Genomic DNA, 22638 nt, shown 5'->3' on the forward strand with positions numbered 1-22638 from the left:
CAGTCTTCCACTCCTCCACTTATTTCTTCAGTCTGCCTCCATATCCTGCCCTCCTAGTCCATTATGACTCCTCTTTCTCCACACAGTCCACTCCTCCACCTACTTCTTCAGCCTGCCTCCACCTCCATCCCTCCAAGTCCATATTACAGTACTCCTCTTTCCCCACACAGTCTTCCACTCCCGCACCTATTTTCTCCACCTGCCTCTACCTCCAACCCCCCTCCGGCAGTTCTGTAATAATCCCATTGTGGAAATTATATGCCGCTATCATCAACCTCTGCCCAATATATAACTTGACTAATTAGGGAGAAACCTGATCACCTCGGATTCCAAATTCAATTAATTGGAATTTTTAATGAAATATTCTGAAACGTAGGCAAGGCTTAATTTGGCCTGTATCATGTTTCTTTCATATCAATTTGGGGATTGGGACAGGTAATTAATTTGGCCACCTGTTAATTATTCTCTATGGTTGCTGAGATAAAGAACAAATTATTATTATTATTATTATTATTATTATTATAATGATTATTATCGTCATTATTATTATTATTATTATTATTATTATTATAATTATTATTATATTATTGATGTTGTTATTATTATTATTATTAATATTATTATTAATATTATCGTTCGCTCCAAGGACGTCTTATCTATTCAGTTTTTGCAATTTTCAGACGATTTTTTTTTCCTGCTTTAGAGATTTTTTTTTTTTTTCGAAATTTGCGAGTTTGATGTGGTTTTCGTTGAGTTTTTTTTTTTTTTTTTTTACCAGAGATCTTTTCTGTACCGAAAAAAAAAATCTTCCGGAAGTACCACGATTAAATTAAAGTTAGACATTGTAGTGAATCAGTTAAATGAACGGGTCCTCATTTTGATCTGAAATTTGACTCTCTCTCTCTCTCTCTCTCTCTCAGCCCCAATAACCTGTAATCTGAATGGCGCGTCAGATGTGGCAATATTACAGAAGTTGTGGCAGTGAGACCCAATCAGTGAATCCACGACTAAACATGCATATTTGGACCTGCCTGGCTAGTTGAATAAGCAGTGGAGTATGAATGGCGGATTAGGATGGAGTGATGGAATGAAGGATGGCAGTTGAATAGGGATAGATGAAAGCAATTGAGCTGGGGTGCAGTAAGATGGAGCAGAATGGAGGATTGATATTGAAGTGGATTAGGTAGTCAGGAGTGGACTGGAAGATGGCAACTGAACAGGGACAGATGATAGCAAATGAGGTACTGTAGAACTAAATAAGGTGGGACAGAATGGAGGATACAGCTGAACTGGCATTAGGCAGGTTGGGATAGAGCTGTAGATACAAACTGAATTGGATTTAAGTAGACTGGGATGCAAAGAAGGATGACAACTTAACCGAGAGTATGTAGAATGAGATGGAATGGAGGGTGGCCACTGAAGAGGAATTAAATGGAAAAACAGATGCTGGAACGTGAACTAAAGAGGAGTGAAACATAACTGCGACTTGGTAGGAAAACGTTACCTGGACCACTTTATCCACAAGGCAAAGGTGACGCTCCACTGAAGAGACGCAGGTAGAACAAACTCCTTCATGTACACACTGAAACTTAATGTACCACTTGTTATCCCCAGACATATTCTCAGATCATCCTCACCTGCCGTACATACTTGTATAGATTCCTTCTTCTCACCCATTTATGTATATATTCAATGCACAGGACGTTAGGGTTTGAGTGCTGCCATTTTCATTGGTTAATGGATGATCAAAGTTATTGTTGTGTATAAATATTTTGTCTTAAATACTTCTCCAGTGCCATGTGAAACTTGATATTATTGTAGATAGAAATTCTCTTTTTTTATGTTGTACAGTAGTTTTGCTAAGCTTTACGTTTATCACTGAATACTTACCTAATTCACGCGTTCCTTTCCACCTACAGGTGTTTAGGAGTCAACTAGTGACGGGAATGGCATTAGATTGGACCTCAGTATAGCAAGCCTTCATGCAAGCCAACAGTGAGTACTCAAATTATCCTCTTTTTCCTTTTTTTTTTTTTTTTTTTTTTTTTTTTGCGCAAGGGAGGAAAATTTGGTATTTTTATGTATACAGGGTACAATAAGCACAAGCCTAAGTGTATTTGGGTTATAGGGAAATGCAGGCACTGAAGAAAACATAGAGAGCATCTGTTGCATCGTCCAAGGAATGTTGAATAAATCAGGAATGATGAATACCGAGGGAGTGAGTGAATAAATGAAAGGGAGAGGTAACCAGTGATGGAAACATTAGGTGTGTCTGATGCTTTGTGCTATAATTTCGTCCAGGGAATGTTACAGTGCTTTAAGAATTACACAAAATAATCGGATAATAAAGAGAGAGTGAATAGGAGAGGTAGCCATTGAAGGAAACATAAGGTACGTTTGATGTCTTGTGTTATTGTTTCGTCCGTAGAAATCTGAAGAAGTTTAGAGTTTATATAATAGAAAAGGTAGGAAGTATGTGTTGTCTTTTTTTTTTTTTTTTTTTTTTTTAGCGCAATTGGTCCTTATCCCATAATTAGATTGTCGAATCTGATACGTTCAGAGGTTCTAAAATATTAACACCGATTTTTACTTTACTTTATTTTTGTTCTGATGCAACTTCTCTAACATGAAAATCTATTACCCACCTCATCCCTGAGAATGAAACGAATTATCGAATGACTGGTGTTAACTTTGGAAAATGAAAACTCAGAATAACAGTCTGTGAAAATAATTTCATATTCTCACTATATACTCGTGACTAACGTATGTGATTAGGAACATTAAAAAGCAACAACAACCATCAGTGACTGACTAAGAAATACAGCATTCTGGGTTAAACACCAGATTTCTTGTAATTTAGAAACGGAATCCTCCACAGTCATACTAGATATAGAGTTTGCTGAAATGGAAAAAGGAAAACTGAAGAGCTAGATACTAAAGGCCGGATTATTACAACTGGGTACGCGAATGTCCGATTCGAAATACCTGCTACATAAATAGCCAACCTATTATTTAACTATGAACATGTATCTTAATAATGATGCTAAAAATTGATGGTTTGTCGTCTTGTTCAGAATTCAGTGTTTCTTCAAGAAACTAAAATTGTATGTAAGTGTAATCTGTACCGATATGAACAAGGTAGCTCGTAGTTCCAGTGTTATAGGAGAAATTAAAGATCATATAATATGCGCTGTGTATTGTTCATTATTGTTCAGAAACCAAATCGTAAGTGCATGGCTAATTGTTTGTTACTATTCAAAAATCGTATCAGAAGTGCAAAGTTTATTGTTAATTATTGTTCAGAAACTATAATTCACAAATTTGTTGTTCAGAAACTGTAAAATAAGTTTTTTTTTTTTTCATTATTGTTCAGAAACTATATAAGTGCAGATTTTATCGTTCATTATTGTTCAGAAACTGTTCCACTTCCCATCCTTCAACTCGTGTGCTGAAAAAGCTGGAAATTGTAGTTGCTAACCCTTTCATTCAGAGAAAGTCTATATCAGCCTGAATAAAATCGATTTACAGGAGTAAGAACAGACAAAAATAATCCCTGGACACAATTAATGCATTCAGCACATGAGTTTTCTTTCACTAATTTTAGCAAACCTAGACGATTTTATTCACCTTGAGATTTTTTTTTGCCAAACTAGAGGGGTTTAATACAGCCTTCATTAACCCCTTCTGTAATACTGGGCCCTCCTAATGCAGACAACAACCGTCTGAAAATAACAAGAATAAAGTTCCAAACCTTATGTCATTGTGCTGAGAAGGTTAATGGCTGACGCGAGGCACAGGGGAAAGGGGCCTCCACGGTGGGAAGGGATTATTATAGTTCTCTCACCTTTAGTTGGCTCAAAAACTTTCTTCCTCTAGTCCTCTCACCTTAATTTGGTTCAGATATATTCATCCTTTTGCAGTTTATTTCACGTTGCTCAGTGGCGGAAAAATTCAGTGCTACGGCTCTCCATCCTTCCCATGACACAACTTCGTGACTAGCATCATATATTAGTGTCTCATCTACTGTTACAGCTCAGCACGCACGATGGAGAGATGGCAATTTTAAGCCAAGTTAAAATGAAGAGATGGCAATTTTAGGCAATGTTAAAGTTGAGAGATGGCAATTTTAGGTCAAATTAAAGTGAAGAGACGGCAGGTTTAGGCCATGTTGAGGGGAAGTGAGGGTAATTTTAGGCCATATTGTGGGAAAGAGATGTCAATATTAGGCCAGGTTGAGGGGAAGAGTTGGCAATTTTAGGTCAAGTTACAGTGAAAGGAATATAGTTGAATCCAGGGCCACATGTTCAGTAGACGGTGAGGCCGAGGTTCTTGAGGTCGTTCTTGAGGTTGGAGGTCATGGCAGGAGTGAAGGGCTTGACAGGGAGGCGAGGGGGACCCATGTCAAGCCCCGTCAGGAGGGTGGTAGCGGTCTTGACGCCGGCCACGGTGAACCCTCCAGCTGTGTGATAGATAGACAGATTAATAGATGGATAGATAGACTGACTGACTGACTGATTGGTTGACGGAATGACTGATTGACTGACTGATAAGTACGTAAATAGAAAATGTAAATAAATAGATGGCGGCAAAGAGACAGTGAGAGAGAGAGAGAGAGAGAGATCAGTAGTCTGCCTTTAGTTTTATTTTCACTCATAACTGTTCAGTAATTATCATTCACCTACTTCTCTGTTTTCAAAGTAGCTCTCCCTGCTGGTTAAAATGGGATGGGAGAGGAGTAATGAATAGGGGTAACGGATAAGAGAAGGAGATGGTGTGAGGAGGGATGGGTGGGGCAAAAGGGTAATAGGGGAGAGGTGAGTGGGTGTTGGTTGGGAAAGGATGGGTGGGAATAAAGGGTACCTGAAGGAAAGGTAGGTAGGTGTGGGGGATAGATGGGTGAGGGATGAGGGGTTATGGAAAGAGAGGTAGGAGGGTGTGAGGGAAGGATGGGTGAGGGGTAATGGGTTATGGACGTAGAGGTAGGTGGGTGTGAGGGAAGGTTTGATGGACAGAGGTAAAATGAAGAGCATGGTAGGGTTAAGGAGGGAATTAAACCTTCCCTTTGGACGAGGGATGAGTTAGAAGTTGACTCGTTGAGCCTTTTTACATCTTACACTAGGGTAGTAAGAAATTTGTGTTTTACCTATTGACAGCATGTAGTGGCTTGCTGAGAAAACTTTGTCTGCTTGATATGGAATAAGATAGAATAAGGAATTTCATTGGAGTTAATAAAAATGGTATAAATGGAAAAAAAAATATGTTGACTGGCATACAGGTCAATTTAACAACAAACGTGGATAGTATATGTCTGAATGTTAAACTGACATCCCTCGCAACATCCACACTAGCCAACAAGAGCCCTTTTCCTCCTTACAGTAACGTCGAGAATAAAATGCGAACGCTGCAGGAGTAAATTTCTGCCTTCCAAGTAAGGCGATTTTGAGGAAACTTGAGTGAATTGACGCAACTCCCCTGAACAAGACACTTTCAACTCCTCGAACTCCTGATTCTACAAACGAGGTCCAAAGTTGCGTAGCTCCAGACTTGATAATTCAGCCTGGAAGGAGGGGAGAGCACGTGTGTCTGAGAACGCACTGAAAGACGGGCGAATAAATATGCAGACACTCACATACATGTAGAGGCAGATTGACAGACCAGACGGGTGAAGAGACAGACTGATAAATTTACAGGTAGCTGGACAGATCGACAGATGGATAAATAGTAGATGTAGATAGATAGATACAGACAGAAAATACAGATAGATGGATAGATAGATAAATAGATACATCGGCAGATAGCGAGAGAAATAGATAGATGAATAGGCAGACTGAATTAAAGACACACACACACACACACACACACACACACACACACACACACACACACACACACACACACACAAGCACCACCACCAGCACCACCACCACCACCAACAACAACAACAACCTCACCATTCACAAAAACAAAAGTACTGTAGAATCCCATCTTCCCAGCCTCGTGAGAGAGAGAGAGAGAGAGAGAGAGAGAGAGAGAGAGAGAGAGAAAGAGAGAGAATATAGAAAAGTCAGCATCTCGCTTTTACATTCCCCTCTGTTCAAGACTTTTTTCTCTACAGCTTATTTTCTTATCTTGATCTCCGGGAAAGTCGTGGGAGGTGGAGTTACTCGGGGATCTAAAGACGAGGGAAAGGTGAAAAGGATACTGGCTGAGAAGTTTTGAGTCTAGGGAACTTTGGGTTAGTGTTAATAATGTCTGAAACGAGTAGATTATTAGCTGGGTCCATTATCTGTGTGTGTGTGTGTGTGTGTGTGTGTGTGTGTGTGTGTGTGTGTGTGTGTGTGTGTGTGTGTGTGTGTGTGTGTGTGTGTGTGTGTGTGTGTGTGTGTGTGTGTGTGTGTGTGTGTGTGTGTGTGTGTGTGTGTGTGTGTGTGTGTGTGTGTGTGTGTGTGTGTGTGTGTGTGTGTGTGTGTGTGTGTGTGTGTGTGTGTGTGTGTGTGTGTGTGTGTGTGTGTGTGTGTGTGTGTGTGTGTGTGTGTGTGTGTGTGTGTGTGTGTGTGTGTGTGTGTGTGTGTGTGTGTGTGTGTGTGTGTGTGTGTGTGTGTGTGTGTGTGTGTGTGTGTGTGTGTGTGTGTGTGTGTGTGTGTGTGTGTGTGTGTGTGTGTGTGTGTGTGTGTGTGTGTGTGTGTGTGTGTGTGTGTGTGTGTGTGTGTGTGTGTGTGTGTGTGTGTGTGTGTGTGTGTGTGTGTGTGTGTGTGTGTGTGTGTGTGTGTGTGTGTGTGTGTGTGTGTGTGTGTGTGTGTGTGTGTGTGTGTGTGTGTGTGTGTGTGTGTGTGTGTGTGTGTGTGTGTGTGTGTGTGTGTGTGTGTGTGTGTGTGTGTGTGTGTGTGTGTGTGTGTGTGTGTGTGTGTGTGTGTGTGTGTGTGTGTGTGTGTGTGTGTGTGTGTGTGTGTGTGTGTGTGTGTGTGTGTGTTTTATCTAAAGCCAAATAAGCGAAGAGCATTTTAACTGGCATCCTAGGCACCTCAAACCTACTTTTGTAAGGGAACTTAGGAGCCCAGCACTTGAAAATCCAAAGATTATTAGTATTCTCTGGATTTTTTTTTTTTTCTCCCTAACACATTACGGCATGAAGCTGCTGCACGTGGAATATTGCGGGAATGATATACAGCGTACCTGCCTTCTCCTGCAGGCTCATAACCTTTAAGCTCATAGGTCCAGCATTAAAGAGTCCTCATATAATCAGCTTTCTAATTATCTCAGCAACGACTTCTGTTGGGGCCATTATGGACTACAGGTTCAGTCAGAAGCAAAAATGAACGATATCATTTTTTCTTCCTGGTCCCTAAAATAATCTTCGAGGGATGATACGTGAGACCGGGACGAGTGCATCCCAATAAGTCTTACCTTCCTGCTTTCCTATCCTTGTCATTGACCTAAAAAATAGTTACATCAGTTATAGCCTATCTTTAGAAAAAAAACAAAGAAGTCAATAGGTCTGTTGCTGCTTACTTTCCTGTGTACGCCTTTCTACTGCTGCAAGAGCAACATGAGACATGAAGATTGGGGATAAACCAAAGCTGTACAATTGCTGTGGATGAAATAGCAGATGAAGCAATTTCCGCCCCTCTGAAATCCACTGCAGGACTGAACTTGGCCGCTGAGGGAGGGGGAGATGTTTGTCAGTTTGTGTTACACTGGTCGCGTTTGTGTTTGTCAATTTGTATATGTGTTGTATTGGCTGTTTGTGTTTGACTGTATATGTGTACTGGCCGCGTGTGTGTCTGTCAATCAGCGGATGTAGTGTACTGGCTATGTTTGTGTTTGCAGGTTTGTGTGTGTTGTTTTGGCTATATTTGTGCATGCCAGTTTGTAGTTTGCCTAGGTCATCGTTGTTCAGTGATAGGGTGCGAGGATAGGGTAGCATAAAACGATATATTCACAACACCCCCTTTAAATGTCAGCTAAAATTTTGCTTTCATACAAGAAAATATATTTAATGTTATAATTATGGAAATCTAAATTTACAAAAAAGTATATTAATGAAGTAGGCAAGCACTGGACTCTTTCTCACGGGATATTAAGGATGGAAATTTGAACAGTGGGAGCAGAAGACGATAAATTGGTTATGTGCAATCAATAACTCATTTTCCTTCACAAACTCATTTATTTCACGAGCCATCTATTATCGTTTAACTAATAGTGGGCAAAATCTTCACTTTAACATATTCCCGAAGCTGACTTAAAGTCCTGTGGTACGGAAAAGTAAAATAATGACGATACAGCAGGTCAAAGCGCAATATAAACACATATTCACTACACTCGCCTCGGTAAATGGGGTCTAACTTGGAATTCAATAAACAATTCGGACTGTTTTTACGAAGAGATCCTACACTGAGAATCCTGAGGGCCCCCAATTAGCAGCCGAGTGGAAGGCGATGTTTACAGCTGGATACCACACACAGCCCCACGTGTTTCTTTCCCCCGTGTTCGTAAAATTTCTGGAACTAATTTCCTTTTTGCCGCTCTTGGTAAAGTTGGGTAGAATTCTCAAGCCAACACGAGACGATTTTGTGAGACTTGATACCACAAAGCGTATTTCATGTTTCTTTCCTAATAGTCATATATTTTCTTTCTTTTTCTGTTTCTTTTTTTTTTTTTACTTAACCCTGTCGCTGATGGGAAGGGGGGAAGCAGTAGTTAGCGTATGCATCTCACAAAAGGAAAAACTTGAAACCAATTCTCCGGACGGTCAGACTGGTGAATTCAATGCGTCCCCCCCCCCTCTCTCTCTCTCTCTTTCTCTTTATTACACCTTACTGTCCTCTTCCGTTTTAAACAAATCCCTCCAATGTCGCCATATTCTGCATATATACATGTAGAGAGGTGTATGATATGTAGGAGGACTACTGGGCCTTGAGAGCAGGCTGTAAAGCCTATGCCCAGAGTCGGACATATAAAAAAAAATAAATAAATAACGTACAAAGGGATATTAACTAACCATATCCAGAAATAAGTAGCCTAGGATGAGGTGTTACGGAACCTCCTTTCCCAACGAGAATACCGCCTCTAAATATAAACCGATTACCACGGTTCGAGTCAGGGAGACTGGGTCAACAAATACTAACTTAATCGCCCTCGTGTTGTTAATTGGCGTAAAACTAATCCCATTTTTTATTCCCCTCGCTGCGGCTCGCAGACTAGGGTATACCATTTAAGTTTACACCAGAGGGATTTTTATCAGTGAAAACCCGGTAGTACAGAGACCTTATAAAATGCTACCTCGAGCAACCCACTCCACGCTCGTATACTCTGTTCACTTTAATTTGGTCTAAAATTGCCATCTCTTCATCTTGATTACTATAGCAATAGAATAACGCTAGATTATACTGCTAGTCACGAAGAAGTTCCATGGAAAGGATGTAGAGACGCAGCATTCTTCTTTTTTTGCCACTGAATTACGTGAACTGAACTGCAAAATGACAAAAATCTGGGACCAGTTAAAGTGAATGAACTACAGTAAACCTAGGATATTACTTAAAATCTCTCGAAATCCTGGCAAAGTGTTCATGTGTTTATAATGTGACTGATTTTGCCTTCACCATCACTATTATCACCTGAGACAGACAGACAGACAGACAGAGATAGAGACCTATACAGATACCATACTCTTGATAGCAAAATTAGAACAGTGAAAGTGAAAATATATATATATATATATATACAGTATATATATATATATATATATATATATATATATATATATATATATATATATATATATATATATATATATATATATATATATATATATATATATATATATATATAAGCGACCACACAATAGTTTTGGCTATAATTCACTTCTATGGGGAATTGCTAATGGGAGACTCTGAAGATCATTAGTATGTTCTTCCCTTGGCGATTCTGTCTCCCTCTTTGAGCTAAATGGACAGAGGAAGGGAGAGGGAAAGGAACACAGGAACCGGGTGGGGAGGCAGGGATTGAGTGGGATTATTAGGAATGGGGTGTATGAGAGAGAGACAGACAGACAGACAGACAGACAGACAGATACAGAGACAGAGAGACAGACAGACAGACAGACAGAACAGAAGCATGCTGAGAAATTCCAAGCATGCGGAGAAACACAAAATGGACCAATAAGGTTTAGTGACAATGAGAGACGGGGGAGAGAAAGAGAGAAACAGATTGAGAGCTTGGGATGGCCTGAAAGGGGCAAGGCAGGGAATAAGCGAGGTGGAGCTGCAGAGACAGATTGAATATATTAATTGGAAGAGGGAGGGAGAGAGAGAGAGGAAGTAACAGGAACGGCATGAGAGATGAAGGGGAAGCAGAGGGTGTGAGAGAAATCTAGTGACAGAGACATTGTGACACACTGAAGGGGAGATGGATAGCAACAAGGAAGAGGAGGAGGAGGGAGAGGAAAACAGAGGTACTGTTCTCTTTTCATCTTAACCTGGCCAAAATTTTCGTCCTTGTGTAGCTTATTTCACGTAGCTCAGTGGCAAATAAAGACAAAACTGCGGCTGCTCATCTTCGTAGCACTTCTTCGTGACTGGCATCACATTTTAGCCTTAATACACCGATATAACTCAGCAGTCAAGAAGGGGAGATGACAATTTTAGGCCAAGTTGGAATAAAATGGGTAAGGTGAAAAATATATTAAGAACAACATAACCCAAACAATAGAATCTAAAGACGTACGCATCCCAAGTAACGCCATTTCCTAAACAACAATAACCCCATAGTAATGATCTACTTAAAAGAATTCTATTTCTCACTTAACACCTCCAGAATGACACATGAAGAATAGTAACATATCCTATAAAGATTATCATATTCTTAAAAGCAGTATTAATTTGACTTGCTATCGTGTAGTTAAGCAAGACAGCTGAAGAACACAAAATCCTGAATTGTAGCATATCAAAAACCCAACATATCAAACGTACTAACATATCCAAAGCACAACATAACATAAACAGTAGCATACCCCAAATAATAACATCGTAAAAATGACATCGTAAAGCAATATCTGACAAAATAAATGCAAATATTGGAAAAAGTCATATGCCGATGGATTGCACTTCTTAAACCAAGCGACTCAGGAGAAGCAGTGCCTGGTTCCGGAAAATAATAGAGCCAGAGATGGACAAGTTTCGCCATACCGGGACAATGATGAAAGTCCAAACCACAGCGAGATGATTCCGGGAAGAGGTGGTGGGAGGATACGTTTTTGCTAGGAGTGTATTGTTCCTTCTCTCCCTCTCTCTCTCTCTCTCTCTCTCTCTCTCTCTCTCTCACACACACACACACACACACACACACACACACATACACACACACACGTCTTAAAATATGCCGGGTAATTTTAAACTTTTATAGCATTTCCATTTTTTCCTGAGACTATAATTAACTCCACTTAATATTCCTTTCTCCAATTTTTACTTCAAAGAACATTTTCTCTTCCGGGTCCCCCCCCCTCTCTCTCTCTCTCTCTCTCTCTCTCTCTCCACCAAAGACAATTCCACCTTCTGCCGTAGGCCTAAATGGTGCCATCTGTATCTTCTCACCCGCCACGTCTTACCCACGCCCTTTTTCCATTTTTTGTTTCTTTCTCTTTTCTTTATTTTTATTTTCCCAAGGCCCAGTAGTTCTTTCACGTTCTATATGTGACCCTTACACACTTTGCCATGTCACCACTTGAGCATTAACAATTTTTTATCATCTGCAAAAAAGTTATATATGGACTGTAATAATAGGAACAACAACACCAGTAATAATAATAATAATAATGATAATAATAATAGCAACGATAGTGATACTGGTTGTAGTAGTAGTAGTAGCAGTAGTAGTAGTGCTTGGGGCCAACGGATTGTAATATGAGGGTTAGTGTTAACCTTCACATTACAACTCCAAATGGTGAACTTTACTAGGAAGGTTGGTTTTGATCTTCACAATATAGTTCACCAATGGATGGAGGTGATTTAGAAAAAAAAATTGTAGTAGTAGTAGTAGTAGTAGTAGTAGTAGTGGTGGTAGTGGTGGTGGTGGCGTTGGTGGTGGTGATACTAAAACCCATTAACCCTGGAAACGATATACTATGTCTGGTGGTACCCATATAACAAAGTGATGCCTGGTGGTTTAGTGCATTAAGGTGCTCCACTGGAGGAGGTCAATAAGGGTTTGCATCTGAGGTATGGTTGGGCTTTATTGCTCACATGCTAACACTCAGGGAAAAAAGAGACTGGCCACCCTACGCTGCTGATAAAAAAATAAATAAATAAAAGGGTTTGCGTAATGAATGAAATATTAATACTACTGTTGAGACTTCTTTTACTGCCTCTATTGCAAACAAAGACAATAACAACAACAACAAGTACTACTACTAGCACTTCCATTAGTACTACTACTACTATTACAACTACCAGACCATTTTCTTCACCATACGAGAGAGCTTCGAAATAGGCAGCGTGGAAAAATAAAAAAAAAAGGGTGAGGATTATAGTATGGAGATTTAGAGATAAAAAAGAGGGGAAGAAGGAAGGTGACCACTTAAAAAATATATAACAAAGAATTAAGAAAAATTAGCATTAGTAACGACGAAAGGAAGTGAGAAACTAATAAGACACGAGCATGAGCAAAATAATAGACAAGCAAAGAAAGACGGTAACATTAGAAAAATTACTACCGAATATTAGAGAGAGAGAGAGAGAGAGAGAGAGAGAGAGAGAGCGAAAAACAGAAATAGAAAGCACAAATTTAGGCGTGAGGGAAAATGGTCGGTGTGTGTCAGGAGCTAAATGAAAGAACACACAGTGGGTCGAAAGGAAAAAAAAAAAAAGAACAGCCGAGAAAATTGTGCAATAGACAGAGAGAGAGAGAGAGAGAGAGAGAGAGAGAGAGAGAGAGAGAGAGAGAGAGAGGGAGGGAGGGAGGGAGAGAGAGAGAGAGAGAGGAGTTTTACAGCTCTTTTTTGCAATGGAGGTCGCAGTATTCACTTTCGTTGTGTGAATTATATTTGTGCATACATTAAGTTTCAGCTTCACTTTTCAACCTGCGGTACAGTTGCTCTTATTTTACTATACCTTCTTTATTTTATTTTCAAGTACAGTGTTTAATTTTTCTGGCGACATGGATTTTTTTTTTTTAATAAAGCGTGGTTGAAAACACTCTTGAAGTATTTATCTCTGTTCATTTGTACCTCCTTATCTATTTATTTCTCTATCTATCTATCTATCTGTCTCTGCATTTGTCTGTCTGCCTGACTATCTATCTATCAGTTTAACCAGTATCAGTGTATCTGTCTAGCTCTGCTTTTGTCTTACTGTCTATGTATTTATCCATCAATCCATCTATCTATCTATCTATTTGTGTATCTATCTGTGTACCTATCTCTGTCTGCCTATCTATCTACAGGTATATAGCTTTTAATGGAGGAACGATGGGAATAATGCTTAGATCAGTGTTTTAAGTAACTTCAACAATTTGGTGGAGGAGGCATTAAGAACATACCTGTCAGCGTGATTCAGTTCCCAGGTGGGGGTTAATGAGGCAGCAAGGTGAGGAGTAAGGTGGGGGGGGATGGGGTGATGTACCAAACGGGGGACAGGGTAAGGCAGCAAAGAAGTGGGGAGATGGGGTGGGGGGACAGGGTTAGTTGAGGGGAGGGAAAGGGTAAGAAAGAAAGGGAATAGGGTGGGGACGAGATGAAGAAGCAAAGAAGCTGGGTTGGGGATGGGGTGAGGGGAACGGGATGAGGGAGCATGGGAGTGTGTGTGTTGGATGGAGAGGGAGGGAGGGCGAGGGAAAGGGTACGTTGAGAACAGGCCTGTCGACTCAGCATCTCCTTTGGGTTCAGCTTACAGTGTTCCGGAAGATCATTAGTAGAGTCGTTAGTCTCTACACGGCAGAAAAACCATTCGCCATTCTTTACTGCACTGTCTTTCTCGCGCATAAGCATCTCTCTCTCTCTCTCTCTCTCTCTCTCTCTCTCTCTCTCTCTCTCTCCCTCAATAAAGCAAGGGATACTGAGGTCTTTTTAGAGACTGTAGAGGTCGTCAAGAGGTAATGAAAACCGATATTGGGTTCGTCCCCTTACACAACCCTCAACCCCTCCCTCCCTGTACTATTCCCACTGAATCCCACCCATCCCCACCCTCACATCCCTACTCATATCCCCCCTGACCCTCACCCACCCACCCCCAATTATCCCCTATTCAACGCGGAAGGGAAGGTAAACACCCAGTTTTAAACATCATTAGGCTACTGAAACTCACCATAAAAATGAATTAAAAAAAGAAGTGTGACCTTTATACTTCGTTGCTGACTGCGCGATGTAAATGAAATACAGTCAGATCTCCCTGTCATAACATGCTTTTGAGAACTGACCCTCATTAGCTATTTTCCTCCCTATACATTTCTGTTTTATTGAAAACGTCCGAATCCAAGTCATCAAACCTAAGATTGCAAAATAGACAATGCAAATCCTAATGAAAGCAAAACGTTCCTGTCTTTCTACATCGTTCTGGATGTTCTGTGTACAGTGGCATACAAGCTAACCGCATTTGACCTTTTCAGTCCAATTATTTATTACTATAGTTATTCTTTTTTCCCGTGAGCGAAATCAAGTGAGCGATAAACCTCAGACACCTCAAGGACGTAAACCCCAATAGGCCACCTTAGGTTTAAGGGCCGTGTTACAAATCACAATGTAAGCTTCGTAGCCCTCTTCTTTTATCGATTTATCCTGCGTATTGCACCTCAGCGTTCTCTTGTATGTTTATATCGCCTTATTATCGCCATAGGTTGCATCAGTAACATACAAGAGGATATTAAGGTACACTGTGCAGAATAAACGCTCATAAGAAAGTGTTACGAGATATACAGGGGCCACTTGTAACGCAACACTAAGCACCTTAACTCACCATATATCAGGTATTCATTAATTGGTTGAGTCTTTACCACCCAACGTAGTAAATGGCTTCCTGGAGTACAAGAAAACATTTGGCTTGTCAGTCAGTGCAGAGTCTTCAATAGGTAACAGTTCACGACGCAAAGGAAGGAAGGATACTCACACCTGTAATAAATAAGAATCAAGGAGACACAGTGACTTACTCGGCTTGTTGATAACCTTGAAGCAGTCTGCGATTTGTTTCTGCGCCTCCTTAGCCTCCTCCACCCGGCCCCCCGCCATGAGCGAGAACACCATGGAGCCCAGATGAGGCACGAAGTTGAAGCTGGCGTTCACGGCGCTGGAGAAGCCCACTGACAAGGCCTCCTGAAGTGTCTGCGTAGGGCAGGGGTGGAGTTAGCTAAAGTAAAACAGTAGATGCTGATTATTTAAGTATAGAGAAGTGTAAAAGAAGTAGAAGTATAGACGTAAAGGTCATGCTTTCTCTCTCTCTCTCTCTCTCTCTCTCTAGCTAGCTAGCTAGCCGATAGATAACATTAAGCGCTTAATATATATATTACACACACACACACACACACACACACACACACGCACTCACTCGCCCACACACGCACTCGCGCACGCGCACACACACACACACACACACACACACACACACACACACAACTGCAGGTATTAGGCGCTGCCTTTGTTAACTCCTTCACTTTTAGGTTCCTTTCCGAAGGTGGAAAAAACCGTCTAGAGAAGGCCAGAATAAAAAGTATGTGCTGCGGCTCAAGGTGTTAAAGCATCACCACACCAATGCCAACCAACCTACAGTGCCTATCAGTATGGAGCCCCGAATGTGTATAGACTGTACTGACCCTGACTGTACCTCTCATCTGTTCTGTGTTCCTCCTCCACATCATCCTCCACACTCCTTGTCTCCCTTCCTCATGTAACCTCTATTATTGCACTGCCTCTTCCTTCTTCCCTGCCCCTTCCTCTCCTCCCTTCATCGTACCCCTTTCCTCCTCTCCCTCCTTCCCTTCATCCCACCCCCTATTTCTTCTTACTCTTTCCCTTCCCCTTCCTCTCCTCCCTCCTTCCTTCCTCTTTCCCGTTCTTCTATTTACTCCCCATCTCCTCTTTCCTCCCCTCTTGGTCCCTCCCCTTCTTTTCCTCCCTCCTTATCTCCCCCTCCTCTCCTCCTTTTTTTCCTTTCCCTTTCCTCCTCTTCCTCCATCCCTCCCTCCCTCCTTCCTCCTTTCGTTTCTTCCTTTCCCTTTTTTCATTCCCTTCGTCCCTGCCCATCTTCTCGCTCCTTCTTCCTTACTCTCCTTCCATCTCCCCCCCCCCCGACAGTTTCTTCTTCCTCTCCCTCTCCCCCCCCCCCCAAGTTTAGTAATCCCTTCCTTACCCCCTGCCAGCAACTTCTCTCCAGCCAAGGTTGTCATGCAGATTTTTTCTCTTCTTTTATCCTTTGGGGAGAGGGACAAGTTTAATGGATGCAGAGAGAGGAGGGAAAACTGGGAGGCTAACCAGTGCTGTTTGCAGATGATACAGCATTGGCCGCAGACACAGAAAGGATTTTTAGGAACTTGTGCTTGAGATTAGACGGGTTTATGAGAGAAGGAAACTGGGAGTGAATGCAAGTGAAGACAAACTGACGAGTTGCACTAGGGAAACGGGACACCACTGTACGAGAGCAGGCTTAAGTGCGGATGGTTTACGAGAACTGGAATGGCTGGATATTTGGGGGTAGATATAGTAGCGGGTGAAACTCAGGGACCCGAAGTAAGCCATAGGATGGAAGGAGCAAAAGTAAAAGGGTTAAATGACAATAGCATGGGTGAAAAGATCAGTGTCTATTCAAGTGACGAAGGGTTTGTGTGTCTGTATTTCTAAGAATGCAAGGCTCGGAAGACAAATGACTGGGAACTGACAAAAATGAAAGCGATGGGAATAAAGATTCTAAAGTCTACATGTGAAGTGAGGCGCTTTGATGGAAAGAGAAATTATGCAGTAAGCGAAATATGGAAGTGGATGCGTTGCTTAGGAATGAGCTAACTATAGTTTGTTAAAGTGGTATGCTCACATGAAGAGAAACGGTGATGAGATGTTGATAAAGAGATATAGGGACAGGAGATAAAGGTGAGGATAAGAGGAAAGTCAAGAAGGTAGAAAGATGTTGTGAAAGAGCTTCTGTATCCTAGAGGATCCAGCATCCAGGAGGGCAAGAGGCGTGTATGGAACAGTTCTAAAGGGGAAGAAGATGTATAGTGGAGGAATTACTTACTTTCACAGAGATTTATAACAAACAAGAACCAAAGCGACTGGGGTAAATCTCGGAGTGATTAGAGAAGCCATCTTGTGAATGTCTAAAGCTCCTATACATCGTTTGAAAAGAAAATTTGAGTGAGTGGGGTTGCCTCCTGCTTTTGGACACCATCTCGCTCGAGCAACAAACAGCAGACATTAAATAAAACAAAATATCTGGGAAGAAGTACTGTAAAAAAATGGTTTATCTGTAGGAGTTCTGAGACAAGCATAACAACCAGAGGAGCGTGATAAGCCTTAGTGACTGTTTCTTATCGCAGGGATACGAGAGTTGTCATTTGCATACAAAAATACCCACATTAACACACACACACACACACACACACACACACACACACACACACACACGCACGTCCTAAATCCTTGTTTTTCCAACATTTCCTCATGCACGTTAACTCCTCTTCTCCGACGACATTTAATTTTAGCGATCACCAGACTTTTGCCCCTGGCCCGGAAAAGACGTCCTCATAGTGAAACGCCGAAAATCCGAGAAGACAAGTTGGCTGCCTCGTCTTGTCTCAGAAAATCCACAATGAGTCTTAGATATCTGGCGTAGCACAGGTGAGATAAAACAAAAAAAAGGAAAAAAAAACTAACTTGTCTGGCCTGGGCGCGTTCGCTATATTTCTTTCGTTAAGGAAAAATTCAAAACGCTCAGGTTCCATATTTAAAAATTATCTTGAGCTTAACCCTTTTCAGTCCAGGGATGTCTTTTTCTTGTTTTTTACGGTTTATTCTTGCTGTTTCCAGATAACTTTTTAAACTCAATACATAGCTGTCAGGCAGAATGGGTTAACGATGAATATATTTTACACTTCCAGACTGTGAAGTCCCTCCTGACCTATTCAAAAATCTGTACACATGAAAAATAAAAAAGTCACTGAAATGAAGGGATCGAGTGGGTATAAGATGGGGTGTTTGTCCCATTATCTCCACTCATATGCTGTAGGTATCACAGACTTCACAGAAAAGAGAGAGAGGACAGAAAAGAGAACGAATACGAGAAACAAAACGATTTCTGGTATTTATAAACTGGTATGAAGGCTCGTTTATCCTGCATACTGGTGAAGGTACTTGATACATGTGGACCCAGGCAAATATTCGCAGCAGAGAGAGCAATACTGAACTCGTATATGTCATTGCATACTTGTCGAGGGAGAATTTCGCCAAAGGATTATGTCTGGTATGCTAAAATCGCTTTTCGGATTTAGCCTTCAATATGAGTAAGATCAGACGCATCGGAGAGATTTTCTATTCTGTCTGCCTGTCTGTCTGTCTGTCTGCTCTCTTTCTCTCTCTCTCTCTCTCTCTCTCTCTCTCTCTCTCTCTGTATGTGTGAGTGTGTGTGTGTGTGTGTGTGTGTGTGTGTGTGTGTATATATATATATATATATATATATATATATATATATATATATGCCAACGGCCATACCACGTTGAGTACACCGCTTCCCGTCCGATTAGTGAAGTTAAGCAACGTTGGGTCTGGTTAGTACTTGGATGGGTGACCGCCTGGGAACACCAGATGCTGTTGGCATCCCTACGTGTCAAGTGGGGTTGGTGGAGGATTAGTGCCCCTCCCTGTAAAACAATTAACTCTAAGCCATTGGCCACCCCGTCTGGGATACATGGCGTCTGGCAATGAATGAATGAATATATATATATATATATAAAACAGAAAATTGATTAAACAAAGCATAACACTTATTACAGGAGCTAAAGATAACTTATTTCACCAAAGAGTAAAATGTTGAAAGAGAGAGAGAGAGAGAGAGAGAGAGAGAGAGAGAGAGAGAGAGAGAGAGAGAGAGAGAGAGAGAGAGAGACGTTAAATTTCCACGAGGGACTTCCTGGTTAAAAAGATAATGCAAGAATTTTTGTCGAATTATTAAACAGGTTGGCATAGAGACAAGCAGGTGAAAGCCATTGTGTGTGTGTGTGTGTGTGTGTGTGTGTGTGTGTGTGTGTGTGTGTGTGTGTGTGTGTGTGTGTGTGTGTGTGTGTGTGTAATTCACTGGGTCGGTCAGGATCACTTGATGGTCGTGATCGTCAGCTTTTACCCTCCCGGAAGGAAGCTGAGAGCTCATATAGTCCGATCTAAGAGCAAGGCTGTGACCTTCACACACGCACACACCCGTCCCCTTGCTCAAGGGGGACAGTAACCACCCACTTCGTCAGTGAAACTTTTCGCAACCTGAGCGAGGCGCGAACTCCCGTCCACCAGTTGGCAAGCGAGAACGTTACAACTGCACCAGCGAGCGGTGTGTGTGTGTGTGTGTGTGTGTGTGTGTGTGTGTGTGTGTGTGTGTGTGTGTGTGTGTGTGTGTGTGTGTGTGTGTGTGTGTGTGTGTGTGTGTGTGTGTGTGTGTGTGTGTGTGTGTGTGTGTGTGTGTGTGTGTGTGTGTGTGTGTGTCCAAAGTATATTTTCCAATAATACCCTGTGAGGACAAAGAGTGAAGCGGCTTGATACAGTACTGTTGAGTGAAGATGAATGGGAGTTGCAAGGTTTGGTGAATGAATTTGTGACAGTGTGTAGGAGGAGGAATTTGAAAGTTAATGTAAACAAAAGTAAAGTTATGGTGTTTGAGAGGAATGAAGTCACAGAGTGTGCAGTGAGGTTGGATGGTGAGGATATGGAGAATGTAAGTGCATTCAAGTACTTGGGTAGTGTGATGAGTAAGGATGGAACTTTGGGGGATGAAGTGCGTGAAAGGGTACAGCAGGGAAGGAAGGTTGTTCGTACACTGAAAGCAGTGATGAGAAATAGGGAGGTGAGTATGGAAGTTAAGAAGTCACTGCATGATAGTATTGTGATCCCTACCCTGACGTATGGAAGCGAGGCGTGGACCTTGCAAGAGGGGAACAAGTCAAGAGTGAGAGCAGTGGAAATGAGTTACTTGACAGGAGCATGTGGAGTGACGTGGAGGGACAGGTTGACGAATGAAGAAGTGAAGGAACGCTGTGGGGTGGATGTGAATGTGGTTGAGAAGATTAGGAGTAATATACTGAGGTGATTTGGACATGTGAAGAGAATGGAGAATGAAAGACTGACTAAGAGGGTGTATGTAGGTGAGGTAGAGGGAGGGAGAGGTAGACCGAGGATGAGGTGGAGGGATGGAGTTGAGAGGTATATGGGGGAGGGGGGGTGAGTTGGGGGGAGGGTAGTCAAATGGTGGGTGACAGAGCGACTTGGAGGCGTTTTGTCTGCGGCCACCCTTTGCGGGATTAGGGCGTCGGGCTATAGATAGATAGATAGATAGACCCTGTGTTTGCATATGGTGATGGACAATCAGGCTGACAAAGACACGGAAATGTACACAGAAAATCATCCCTCTGAATGAAATGGCCAAAATAGATCTTTACTTTAGTTACACAAGTTTATTTACCAGACAGAACCCCTGCACACTCGAACCATTGTTGAGCCAAAGGAGTTTAATTACTAGAGTTCTGGACCAAATCATTGTCTGTTACTTTTGTATCATTTTACATAAGCTGTTGGAACTACCTTTTCTCGTGAGTAGTGAGGGTATACCTTTTTTTTTTTTTTTTTTTTACTTCATTAATTTTGTACCTTCATCGGAGCATTGTAGGCGTCTGCTTCTGTACGCATGGCTAGAGGTTTATTTCTTGATCTCTTCAGTCCTGTGGTCTTCTAATTTACGTTTTTGCTAACAACAGACGATATTACAAGGATCTGGAACCCCATTTTGTAGGGATGGGATAGGTAATAGGCTCCGTTAACTCCATTTGCAGCTAAGAGTTTGACATAATCTGGGTATATATTCGTTTGGAGGATTATAAAGACAGACTGTTCAATGTAATTAGGGAAAACACTGCTGGTGAAGAAAGGTAAAATAATCGGAGTAAGCAGCTGTCTCTCTGTGAGCCATTTTCTCTTAGATAAGTTCGTAGGACTTTTTCCTTAGCGATTTATTTTCCTAATTACACCTTAGCCTTTTCAACTGGAGGACATTATTTTTAACAGACGATTTTATGGACCTTATCAGAGGGCCCAGGTAGTGATGAGGTTAATGAGGTAAATAATTGTCATACTCCTCTAGTTCAACACGTGTCCTACATATTATCATCGGTAAATAGCAAAAATAAAGTATATGTCAAAGGATGTATTGAGATAACGTCCTCTTGTATGCTACTAATGGGAACTGTGTCGCTATTAAACAGACAGAAAAAATAAATGGAAAAATATTGTAAAGAGTAAGTTGCTTAAACAGTAAAATGAAAAATAAATAGGTAGGAAGAGGTGCTACGAAGTCATCCCATTATTAAGGAGGGAATGACTCTATGTCCCCAGGGAAGGAATAAATACTTCCGAGTGCACAATGTACTGTACTTAAAGAAAAAAATGGAACACGAGATAACTTCCACGTGTTCAACCACATTCTCTCCACAGAAAAAAAGGAAGAAAAAATGCACCAGGCAGAGAGAAAGATGTAAAACGTGACCCTAAAAAAAAAGAAAAATAAATAAAGGAGCATAAGATAACTTCCATGTGCTTAACCACACTCTCCCCTCAAAAAAAAAAAAAAAAAAGCACAAAAAAAAAAAAGACAGGAAAAACAGAGTAAACAGATGTAAAACGTGACCATATTTTTCCACTCTTTTGTTCCATCACTTCCCATCCCTGGTGCATTTTTCTGTACTCATATTTGTTTGTCATCAGGGAGGGACTATGCCTGGCTGAACATGCATTCAAACTATTCAGGGTTAAAACTGGTTCAGCGCTTTCAAAAACACCTCTCGGCCACAACCACAGACCCTGGTATTGTCATCCTTCGTTGGTATTGTGACCCGGAATTGCCGTTCATATAGAGTGAATGGGCTACGTGAACGAGGTGGACGCGTTTCTTATTATATGTATCATCTTGACCAAGCCATGTCCACTTAAAAAGGGAAATGATAACAGACTCTCTGGCCCTCCCATATTTGTGTGTGTGTGTGTGTGTGTGTGTGTGTGTGTGTGTGTGTGTGTGTGTGTGTGTGTGTGTGTGTGCGTGTGTGTGTGTGTGTGCTTTTTTTTTTTTTTTTTTTTGAGAGAGAGAGAGAGAGAGAGAGAGAGAGAATGGTGTTCCTGAATGAAGCGGATATATTCCTTATCATTATATATATATATATATATATATATATATATATATATATATATATATATATATATATATATATATATATATATATATATATATATATATACACTATCAACTGACCCAGCTATGTCGCCATTAAAAGAGAAAAAGACTTGCTCCATCCCCCAGTATTGTGTGTATTGTTTGGCCTGTTTTTCCAGTGAATGGGGGTTCCTGAATGAAGTTGACCACACCTGCCGTAAAAAAAAATATTAATAAAAATAAAAATAAGATAATCGAGCCACTACTA

General features: G+C 41.2%; 1 protein-coding gene and 1 non-coding gene across 2 annotated transcripts in view; one reads left to right on the top strand and one right to left on the bottom strand.

Moving 5' to 3' along the window:
• Window positions 1-4095: 4095 nt before the first annotated feature.
• The window catches only part of LOC145409233 (N-acetylneuraminate lyase-like), a 56202-nt gene continuing 37659 nt past the window's right edge, over window positions 4096-22638 (bottom strand). The window contains exons 6-7 of the mRNA XM_080279716.1: window positions 15133-15304; window positions 4096-4459 (exon numbers count right to left, since the gene is read on the bottom strand). Coding sequence (XP_080135842.1) covers window positions 4305-4459; window positions 15133-15304 — 327 coding nt within the window. The 3' untranslated portion in view covers window positions 4096-4304. The remainder of the gene's footprint in view (window positions 4460-15132; window positions 15305-22638) is intronic.
• LOC145409433 (5S ribosomal RNA) lies at window positions 18666-18784 on the top strand. The gene has a single exon (XR_013899089.1). It is a non-coding gene; the product is annotated as a 5S ribosomal RNA (ribosomal RNA).

The sequence above is a fragment of the Coenobita brevimanus genome, chromosome 80, assembly GCF_032717465.1.
Source record: "Coenobita brevimanus isolate Jiangsu-jjx chromosome 80, ASM3271746v2, whole genome shotgun sequence".
Taxonomy (NCBI): Eukaryota; Metazoa; Arthropoda; class Malacostraca; order Decapoda; family Coenobitidae; genus Coenobita; species Coenobita brevimanus.